At 31.4% G+C, this 11,918-nt stretch overlaps 1 protein-coding gene across 1 annotated transcript; it reads right to left on the bottom strand.

Annotated features, from left to right (window-relative positions):
- Window positions 1-794: 794 nt before the first annotated feature.
- LOC103312417 (uncharacterized) lies at window positions 795-10,244 on the bottom strand. The gene is made up of 4 exons (XM_008192975.3): window positions 10,119-10,244; window positions 9,505-10,064; window positions 6,137-6,573; window positions 795-2,255 (listed from the first exon to the last, which is right to left on the bottom strand). The coding sequence occupies exons 2-4, from the start codon at window positions 10,061-10,063 to the stop codon at window positions 861-863; spliced, it is 2,391 nt and encodes a 796-aa protein (XP_008191197.1). The 5' UTR covers window position 10,064; window positions 10,119-10,244; the 3' UTR covers window positions 795-860.
- Window positions 10,245-11,918: the final 1,674 nt, after the last annotated feature.

The raw sequence follows: 11,918 nt of genomic DNA, 5'->3' as shown, positions 1-11,918 counted from the left end.
TTAAGCAAAATTTATGTAAATTAAAATTCCAAATTTGGAGAACCGCTGAAATAGAATTATAAAAATTAGCGTAAATTTTAATATTATTGCCAAAACATCAGAACATCAGAGGTAAATTAATTTCTGGGTAATTAACCTTATTGCTCTATTTCAATGTGTATTTTGTTAAATTTTACGAAAAAAAATCAAAAACATTTTTACTAGGACCGGGATTTGAACTTGCGACATAAAGGAACATGTTAGCCACAATTTTGAAAAATTTACAAAAAGCCCATTTTGTTTAATGAAAAAATTAACTGCTAATAAACTACCGTAAGCCACCCAGTGACTCTCAACAGGTAGGTTAATAAAAAATTCTGAAGAAAGTACGCACTTTTTGGAAAAAATGATACAAGGGCTTTTAACTCGTCTGATCATGACAAATTAACATACGAAATATTGCTGTCATGCCCTAACACCCTGTATATCCAAAATGTTCACCGAAGAACATAAAAAAATTATGTGTGAATCTTATTTCGGTTATGCTTATGGGTTAACTAGATGGATAACTAGATCAAAATTTTAGAAAACCGCATGGAATTATTTTAAGTATTTTAACTCCTTATCTGACAAATCGCTCATAAAAAACCATTTTGTTGCAACTCCAATAAGGTTTCAATTTTTTTTCAAAAACTTGAAAAATTCAAAACAATTTTTTTCTTTAACATAGTCAAGGTCATGCCCAGCCCAATGTTTTATCCGAAAACATTTATGGATAATTTTTATGGAATTTTTGGTGAATAAAAAGACATAACTTCATGAAAAAATAATTTATTAAAAAAGTTAAAAATGTATTAAAAAAACCTCCAAAAAATTAAGTACTAGGCATTGAGATAAACAACTTTCACATCAACACTAAAACTCTCGTTATCTACAAGAATTCTCACTTTAAACGCAGTCTTATCTTTACACAATTGTTTGCAGGACACCTCAATCATGACGGTTTCTCCTGGCTTTATAGTACCATCATGTGGCTTCAATTTGAGCCCTTCTGGGACAACATTAGTCTCAAAATAAATAGTTTTCTTATTACGATTGGTTACGAAAATAATATCCTTGACTTTTTCCGGAAGAGTTAAGAAAATCTTACTGGGTTCGACCTGACACGTTTCTGGACATGTTGTACAATCAAAAATTTCGGTCTGTTCACATAAACTAAGATACGCTGCTGTTTCATCTTGAAGGTGTTGTAGTGTGACAGTTCGGTCAGCCTCCTGTTCAACAGTTAGAGTGATTTCTTCCTTATTTAACAACTGCACCACGTCTTCAATAGATAAAAGCGACTCTCTAAAATATTTCAAATCTTTCGGAACCACTTCTCCATGAATTTTCTCGACCAGTTCAACAATCCAAGGCTTAACTTGCTGCTCTCTTTCCTTCGCCTTCTGATACAATTTCCTCAAACGGGCGCGGTCCACTTCTGCCCCATGCACTAGCAATAGTTTCCCCATTTCGAAAACAACGCACGAAGTTTTAGACTTGATATTAGTTAGATCTTTTTTCGAAAGGTTACACTTAACGGTCACTTCCCGTTCCTCACCCGGCATCAAAACAGCCCTCAAAGGCTCCACCTCAACATTGGAAAACGAGTAAAACCCATTTAGTGTGAAATTAAAGTGGGCAAAAGCCGGCAAAGTTCCATTATTTCTCAAGAAAAACCCGCGTTTCAATTCCTGATCATCGACACTCCCCAACGGACACAAAAATTTCCCCGTGGTGTCTTTCACGATTTCGCGCACCACCACATCAGCATAGCCCCCATAACCGTACAATTTGATGAACTGCTTAGTTGTTTGCACATGACTTGGATCGATTGGTGTGAAAGTAATGTTGTCTACGACAGCCCCCACGGCAGTGGGGGCGAAAGTGACACAAAGGGGGCGCGATTCATACGGATGTAAAATCACTTTAAGTACACTTGTAAAATTAAGTTCGGAGCCGTCTTTGTGGAGGCGAAATGATGGATTAGAAACGGTGCAAGTGATACCAACCCGACTTGCTGATCTGTTTCGCACGACGAATTCACGCAGACTGTTCTTCCCGGGTTTTGTGCAGCCCCAAATGACTTCGGTTTTGGTCGTAGCTATGGGGAGCTTACCGTTAGGGAGGCTGCTCAAGGAGCTCGAGCTTCGCGAAGAAACCGCTGTTCTGTCTCCGTCGAAGGGGGAGATATTTTCTTTAATTTCTTCCAATCCATTGAATGGTTCAGTCGGTATCTAGAAACCGCGATATTATAGATTTTTTCCTTTTTTGTGCAATATTTTGTTTAACATTAAAAAAATATTAACATTAAAAATTTTACGGTGTGGCTGTAAGACACCAATAACCTTTTTTTGTTATTGGCATCGTGTCATGACAAAATTCATTAAATTGCTAATAGAATTCGGAAGTAAAATTACCGTTGGGGGCGCCACTGAGCTAGGTCGAAAACAGTAACCATAAATGGCGGGAAAATGTTTATTCGGATATTTTGAGCGTTGTACGAATTTTGGGGCTTCACAATTATTGCATTGCCTATGCGGAATGATTATTGTATCTTTGATGCAAGAAACTTATGTTGACAAATGAGAGATGACGAGGAAAACACGAATAACGAATGACTGTTTGGTTCACTTTCTTTATTGGAAAATTATTATGAAGACATTGAAAAGCCTACCTTTTGGCATAATTTATGTTTAAATGTATCAGCAGATGTTAATCTTTATTGTAGTTTTGTAGATTTACCGCAGCATTTCATTATTTTTTCAGTGGAAAATTCTAACCTAAAATTCACACACTTCACTAATTTATTGGTTTCTTGAGCCAAACCTTGTATTCGCTGTGATCCATTACTTATAATCTTTAATTAGACAACTGTTTGATAAGACTTTGTAATCAAAATTTAAATATTTTTCACTTTTTATCCACTTTCAAGTTCCAACAATAAACACTTTATACCACGAAAAACTACAGAACCAAAGTCAACGCTAGTATTTACCACCACGTACTTTTAAAGTGATTCTTTCTATTGTAAGTAATTAACACTATACACGCAAAATTGTTGAACAATTCATTAAATGTCAGTTAAATGTGGAATTACGAAAATTTCTTTACTGTTTTCGACATAGTTCAAAAGTCATCACCAGAGCGCGTCTAGTTAATTTTATTTCTGAATTAAGCAAAAGTGGATAGATTTTGATTAATTAACATTTTACGAAGGCAAGGTGATAAATTCTCGGCCTACCATAGAATTAATATTGTTATCAATAAAATTTTGATACGGGAGAAAGTCATCATGTGTCATAATAGCATCCCTCAAGTTTTGTCTTAATCTGGCAAATAGTTTTTTTTCTGAGCATTTTTTAAAGTAAAGGTGCATGTCTCTTTTGAACAATGGATAAAATGGAGCATTTCGCCGTCATTAAATTCTTTGTTTTGGAGGGCTTATTTATCCAACATTTATCCAAAGTTAGTGAGAGTTTATAAAAAGTCAACCTCTTTATATTCTAAAGTAAAAAACGGCCAGATGAATTCGAACGTGGTGGCACATCTCTCAATGATGAGTTTTGTGAAGGACGACCAAAAACAGTATGAAAATCTCAACAAAATGCATAAGTTGGTATTGGATGATCGGCGAATGAAAGTGTATTAAAGTCATTGGGATATCTGAGAAAAGAATGTAGTTTATTTTGCACCAAAAATATACAAAAAAATTGTGTGCAAAAGGGTGCCGCATGGGTCCAATACACCTGCCCACAAAGGCGCTCTGGTAATGGAAAAATTGAGGGATTTAAAATATGAATTATTAGAACATTCTTCATATTCGCCTGATTTGAATCCCCAGACTTCCACCAACCACGAATTTAAAAAAAAATGTGGTTAGGAAAAATTATCACTCGAATGAGGAGATGACTGTGGCTGTAAACAAGTATTTTGCAGACCTACCAGAAAGTCACTTTAGGGATGGGATTAAAAAACTAGAAACACATTATTGTACCAAGTGCGTTGAACTAAATAGAGATTATATAAAAAAATAAATGCACATTTGAATTAAAAAACGAAGGAATTCATTGTTAGGCCGAGAATTTTTCGCCTTAGCCTCGAAACATTAATCTAAAAGCTACGAAGGAGACGAAACGAGATTCAAAATCGCGGGATTTTCTGAACCCAAAAAAAAAATAGTACGGCGGAGTAAAATAAGGGCGCTTCGAGCGGTGTTTAAATTAATTGAAATTCAACCAGAAAAACTGCGGACTAAAATTTTCATGTGAAACATGAGAAAAGAATTATTTAAAATTTAAAATTTGCGGATTTTCACGGATTTTTCTCTAAACATTTTTCATGAATCTGTAACTGTATTCGCAGCGTTTTGAAAAATATGGAGTAGAGTCCAAATTGGTAAAATTTTGAATTTTTTTTAAATATAGTTTAAGATATAATTTTTGCACTATTTTTATCTACTATTATTGAGAATTTGATGCTCTATCTGCCTATATTTTTTAAGCGCCTTGTGATACCCGTTATTAATTACAAAAATTTTTATAAATACATTGCTCTGAAAACTTAGACGGTAATGGAACAACTGCGTCTCTGGCGACGTTAACGGAACTATCGAGGATGGGGACGTTTTATTTGTACATCGTTTCATATCCTTAGTTTTAGATATCCGTACTAAAAGCTTTATGGTAAAAATTCCTTGTCAACAGAAAAAGATTCACAATAATATTTAGGAGGTAACCAGGATAAAATGATCGTCGAATCTTGATTCCATTGCAGGCCTATTTCTATTGTTAAGGAATTAGGAATTAGGAATTAAGGGCCTATTTCCATATAAATACTTATGATATAGTAACGTTTAATTATGTAGGGTCATGTAGACACTCAACTTCAAAAGCTAGTAACTCGCTTACGGTTAGTCCTACAACAATAAGGCTAGGACCATTTTGTATAAAGTTTTATCAACTTTAATTTTGGTAAAAAGATAAAAATTGATAAAAATTGACCGAATCCAAGATATAAGCAAAAAAAAAAGACAGCTTTAGCCACCTCCTGTTTCTTCCTTATTTCGCACACTTTGTTTAGTTGGGAGACGATTTACACACACTATTTCCATATAAATACTTAGATCTTCAATATTAAAATATTAATAATTGTTAGTTGATCATAAGTCATAACTCATCAACTTTTGAATTGAACATTTAAAAGCGAACGCTAAATTCTGGTGATTATTACGAGTAGTTTCTATTTGTTTTGCCAACTTGTTCGATCCCTTTGGGCTTTTTTTTAGAATGGGAAGCAGATATACTTGGGCTTCGCTTACAATTTCTACATATTCCGAGAAAATCTTAGGTATTTCAAACAATTTAATTCTAGAAAAAATTGAATCCAAGATTATTTAACATTATTTGCTTCTTGCTGAGCTTTCTCAATCTATCATCAGAAATCTTCATGACATCATGCCAAAATAATTTTTTACCAAAAATAAATTAAAATTTAACCTATTGTTTTCCACAGTGGAAAACAGATTTTGTCGTATTCCAAACTTTTTTCATTTATCCGTTTTTGAGCAATGAAAATTACTAACAAAAAACGCTACTTCAAAAAGAAAAAAACATTGATGCTTAATTCATTACAACATTTAATTCAAAGAATTAATAGGATAATTCTGTGTATGAATAATATTAGTATATACAGAAACATCGTGTTTCACATCTTCCTGTCTTTAGTTGATCGAGGTTTATTTTGCCCTCTCTTCTTCTTACCCCGCACTTGACTGTTGGATCGTTCCAAACTATTAAAATTTTTATTTGCTTCTTGGAAGCATTCTCTTGGTATCATCACAGTGTATCTTTACCGTACACGTTTTTTAAAATATTATGAATATTTGTTTAAAATTTTAATAAAAAAATATCAATTTTTATTTTCAGAAAAGTCTTACGTTGTCTCAAATTCTTAATTATTTTAAAGACTCAATTCCATTTTTCGATTTAAAATTGGATTACAAATATCGCTAAAAATAGTAAAATCAATTTCATTACTACTTGTCTTTGTTGCACACTTAGTTTAACACTGTCGTCCCCTTTAGCCTTAAGACAAAAAATTAAAAAAAAATATTTACCACAGGTTCTACAGGTGTGTCTTTCTCAATTTCTTTTTCTTCTTGACACGTTGGCAGTTTAATGGGCGGACTGGTACGAGCTTTAGTAGGCTCTGGACACGCTTTGTACTTCTTCTCCATCTTTGCTTTGTTAAGTATATTATCAAGTGCTGACATCGGAGATTCCTCTGACGACAGCATTTTCTGAATCAAACTGAGACTAACAGTCTCGTCTTTGACAAGCGTGCTATTTCGTAAAGCTTCACTTCTGGTTGAAGTTTCAATCAAAGGGATCGGTGCCTCACGTTTGTCGGGACTTTTCGCTAGCAATTCCGGAAGCTCATCGGACCTCTTTTGGAAGAAACTCCCAATTGACATTTTAAAATCATCAGAAGTGACTGAAAAATCCTTCGTTTCGGTTGGAATTGCCTTTTCTCGCCGCCACGATTTCTCGTCCTCTAATAATGGATAGAAATAAAGCGATCAGTAATCAATGCGATTTTAATTCGTATAAAATGATGAATGATCACTTGCTCAGTATTTAACTAATTTTTGTTCAGAAAACACTAGAAGTGGTCGGTATAAAATAATATTTTGCACAGTAAAAAATTTAAAATATAAATAGTATTTAATTATAAAGTGCCCAGAAACAAATTTCAATTTGCAAGCCAAAAAAACTGATACAAATGAAATTAACTTTTTTGCCTTTTTTGGTAATAAATAAGTTGTAGTCTAATTTTTGACGTTACAGTTGTAGGTTTAGTTTAAATTAACGTTAAGTAGATCACTAATTAATTTTTCATTATTTTTTTAATTTAAGCAGTAAAAAATAAATGTTCTCATGTGATAAGATAATTTAAAGTGTATTTAAAAATTTAAAGAAAGAAAGAAAAGAAAGACAACTATTTCATTGGCCTACAACAAACTATGCTTTAGTCAAATATAAAATTAAATTTGTGCAAAAAATATTAAAAAAAAATGAAAGAAAAAATTACAAAATTACGAAAAAGCGAAGAAAGATTGTTAAAAAAGAAAACAAAAAGTAAAACATGAAATTTTTTTAAAGCGACAACAGATCCTTTTGGAAAAAAAGAATATCAGAAAGAAGGAATATTAAAAACAAATCGATTGACTCACAAAGGATAGAAAGACTTAGATAAGAAAGGCCAGAGGAAAGCTAAAGATATTACTTAAAAAAAGACAAAAATGAAAGTTAAAACTAGAGAACGAAATGTTTCGATGAAAGCAAAGAGGAGTTTTAAAAAGAGAAAAGCAAAATTTAAAAAGGGAAACACTTTGAAGTCTTAAGAATAAATATAAAAATACAAATATAAAAAGTATTAAGAAATTATTTAAAAACAGATAAAAATAAAAGATGAAAGTAGAGAAGGAAAAGGAAGCGAACAAAAGTTGTTAAAAGAGAGATATGTTTGAAAAACGAGAACTAAAAAAATATATGTTAAAAAAATTTATTAAAAAAAAAGAAAACATCGATGACATATAAAGAAATCTTTAGTCAAATAGAAAAACCAAATTGTGCAAAAAAGATTAAAAAACGTTGAAAAATTAAAGGTCGAGAAAGAATAGATTTAATTAAGGAAAAGCCAAGGAATTGTAAAAAACGAAAATAAAAAATAAAAAAGAAAGAAATGTAAAGTAGCAAAGAATATTTAAAGAAAATAAATCAATGTAAAAATACAATACTAAAGAAAACAATCGATTGAATAAGAATGGTCTAAATGCAAAACTCATTCTGTGTCAAAAATTCGAAAAATGGTTTTCCCGCGTTATCATATTCAAAATTTAAGCAGCAATTTCAGATTCTATTGATTTTGTACAAAAAGACAATAAAACTATACAAAAATTTCGAATTTGGCGTAAAACTCACTGATCGATTTAACACTTCGGATAAGAAGTGACTGTTTGATTTTTCTTACAGTTATTATTGACTTAAAAATTCATGAAGAAATTTTTTCAACATGTATAGGGTGTCTCAAACTTGACGAGAGCAAATGTAGAAAAAAAGAAAAGATATATTGGTTTAAAGGTGCACCACAGGTGCAATTTGAATTGTTTTCTTCAAATGCTGGCTAAAAATTTCAATGTTTATTGTTATTTACGGTGTATATGATTGTGAAAACTAATAATACAGGGTCGCTAAAAAGTGTGGATGCAGTTAAATATTATAAAAACTATTTATCAAAACTTATTGAAATTTGGTATATGCTTAAGAGTATATAAACTCTATTGTTTCAGATGTTTATTAAATTTCTATCTCCATTTGTTCTTCGGATACAAGGCTAACTTGATTTTTTTTAATAGCAACAAGGGTCAAATTTAATATTTTTGAGAAGAGCATTTTTTTCTGAGTTTTACTATGGTATAACACATGCATATCTTAATTTAATCGAAACTTAAAAAAAATTCGAAAATTATGAAAAATGTAAAATTTTGTTAGCCTTGGAAATGTTGTCTTTATCTACCGTTAGCTCTTTGCTGTTTAAACATTAACCAAAAAATAACTAAAATTTAAAAATAATTGTTAAAATAACATTTGTAACTGAAAAAGAACACGTTTTAACTAAGAAATTTTAAACACGGAATACTTGATTTTTACACTACAAAAGGTGTCTCCATGATAAACCAACATGAGAATTTTTTTCGCTTAGTATTACTTAAATGCACTATTATTAAATTAAATATTGCACCCAAGTTTAATTTTTGGCTAATATACAAGTGACAGGTATCGCTAATAATAGTATTTTCAAAACTAACTTAGTTTGTTAGCCTTGTATTTTCAAAATAAATGACTATAAAAATTTGAAAAAGCTCTTAGATGATAGAATTTAAACACTTTTAACTGTTTCAAAAATTTCAAGGTTTTCTTTTAAACTGAGTTGAAAAGGTTTAAGTGTATCTAGGTATACTTTTTAGCGACCCTGTATAAGCAATTTCTCGAAAAAATTTATTTACTTTGGAGTAAAAAAAAATAATCTTTGTATTTTTTACTCCAAATTAAATACAGGATGCCTCAGCTAAGACTACTGAAAAGATTCTCTACAATGCTCTGAATTCGGAATTCGCCACTTTTGAGACACCCTATATGACGTACCTGACGCTTAATGATTTCTTTAATTGTTTTAATGCACTTCGATGTGTTTCAATTAAATGGGTATTTAAATTATTACAATTATTTACATAAATCAGATGCAAATATAAATTAACTATAATTTGTACAACTTATTTGTTGCGCTCACTCGTTTTGACAAACATTATGCATCTTAAACTAAATCGGCCTATTCATAACATATTGTGTAAATAACTAATTACTGAATAAAAGTGTTTGACGTCTAAATAAAATACTGTGCATTTAATTTATACCTAATTACCTTCTAACAATTTCGCTACATCGATTTCCCCCGATTTGAACGAACATTCCTCCATGGTTTTGTGTATCGTGTTGAAAATTTTATCAACGTCAAAACTTGGATTTGCAAACGAACTTGCGAGCGCAGTGATGGTTTTCCCGATTGAGCAGCGATCTCGCATGAGGTCGGGAGTGCAGGCGGAGGCCCGAGGCGTGGAACTGTTCCCCAGCAAGTCGCTTTCGTTGATTGTGCTTGAAAAATCATTGAAGGGAATTGAATTCGCCGACTGTTCGCTTGGTCTTAAGTATCTGGAGGGTATAGACGTGACAGGGGGCTGTTCCTTATGTTTGTTGATGCAGTCTTTGGCTAGGTTAATTTGCTGTTGGAGTAAAAAGGCAGCGGAGCCTTCGTGGGGCGACAAGTCACCACTTTTGATCGATAAAATCCCAAGTGAATTGTCCATCTCGAAGGAAGAGTCAAAAGTTGAAATTTTCTTATCGCTTTCAGCCATGCTAGAGGAATGAACCGGTTGAGGGGTTTTTAAAATTGTTTTATCGTCGAAGCTGGGAAAATGAGCCATTCTGCAATGCAAAATATTTTAGACGCTGTCTTAGTCACCATTTTGTACGAATTACTTGTTTTAATCCAATCACAATTCACAGTTAAGTTAAATAAAACACACTATAACAAAAAATACTAGTTCGATTTTAAATTTGACAAAAACAGTTGACATAAACGATCGTTGCAAATGTCAAAGCACTGACGGGACGAAAAACCCTAGACGCAACGTGGCGCCACATTTAAACTTCGCCGGTTTTTAATAACTTCTGAAGTTTTATTTTTCTATTTAAAACTGAACTTTACCTTTGGAAATATTTAATTTCTAGTCACATTTAAATACGCCTTGTGTACACCAAAATTTTTTGTCAAAAAGAGGTCAATTTTTGTTAAATCTAACTGCACGTTGTAGTTGAAAGGATTAAGTTAAAACATGTTTGAGCTAATTAAGAGCTAGTAATCAGTTAAAGAATAATAATCTTTAGTTAAAAAATTAAATAATGAGAGGTAAAGTAAGTATAGTTTATGCTATTTTATTTAGTTTGATGATGAGATGAGCTCGCAGGTCGAAACTTGTCCTTACTTTGTCCTTACTTGCCCTTAGTATGCGAAGATAAATTTTTCTTCTAATGGTACTAATCTCAAAGACTGCATAACTGAAGATATGTTTGTAAATTCAAGAATTTATGACTGGTTTATTTTTGATATTCCGTCTAACCCCACATCAAACAATAAATAGGTAAATTTTCAAAGCTTTAATTTTTATTGCCTTTTTGGATGATCCTAAAGAAGTTCTCATCAGCTTTCCCTATACGAAGCTAAGTTTAGCCCTTTTTAAGATATTTAAACTTTTCTTTCCATCTTCCCTTCATAAATATTGATTACTTTCTTATTTTTGAAAATCGTATGTGGGCATTGGAAAAAATTTTGGTAGATTTAATAATCAAATCTAATGTGACATAATGAATTTATTTTTTTATATTTGAATGAAAACATATTTTTAATTTCAAGTCAATGATAATAAACTAATAATAATGCCCCTTTGACGCATTATAGGACCTGGGCTGATCGATGCTGCACAAATATCGATAAAATCGATTTCAATTACAATTTTGTCGATATTCCGGCTAAATCGATTTATTTTCGTTATTTGAAATCAATAATTTTAAACTGCTAATTTATGAACAATATTTTATTAAAAAAAAAACAAAAAATAGCATTCAATTATATAAAAGAATAATAAAACATAAACAAAAGTTAAATAGTTAAGGTACCTATTTAACTAAATTCTGGCATATGAGCTCATAATAAATGATTTTATGGTATCATGCACAAAGTATCTATTATTTTGTGACAGAGGAACACAGCCAAGATATCGTCTGTGAACTGTCAAACAAAAAAATCGTTTAATTTACTTATTTCTGAGCTCTTTAAAGTATAATGTAAACTTATAGTAATCAAAAATGAAATATTTTTAGTTTGAAAAATTACCAGATTTTAGAAGTGGCTTTTTGGTTCGCAATAGGACATCAAAATGTTTGATTTCAGCCACGAAATGTGTCAAAAATTAGAAAACTTCAATTTTTAGTGAAAATATTCATTACATCATCTATTCATTCTTTCATAACGTACGTGCGATATTTTGCAATTAAATTTTCTGTGTTGGTAGAGTTAAGAATGGAAGAATAATGTAACCTCAAATGGCCCAAATGCTTGTATGAAAAACCAAGATTTTTTTGTAATTTTGCATAAATCAATTATTATGCCAAAAAAGCACATATTTTAAATTTTAAATTTGGACATTTGGAAGAAAAAACTAACATCTCTGGTTTCTCGCCTTCAAATTAAGAAAACAAGTTAACAAAACCTATTCTTTT

Source organism: Tribolium castaneum, chromosome 5 (assembly GCF_031307605.1).
Source record: "Tribolium castaneum strain GA2 chromosome 5, icTriCast1.1, whole genome shotgun sequence".
Classification (NCBI taxonomy): domain Eukaryota; kingdom Metazoa; phylum Arthropoda; class Insecta; order Coleoptera; family Tenebrionidae; genus Tribolium; species Tribolium castaneum.
The sequence above is the reverse complement of the archived record's forward strand: the minus strand, read 5'-3'. Positions and strand labels throughout refer to the sequence as shown.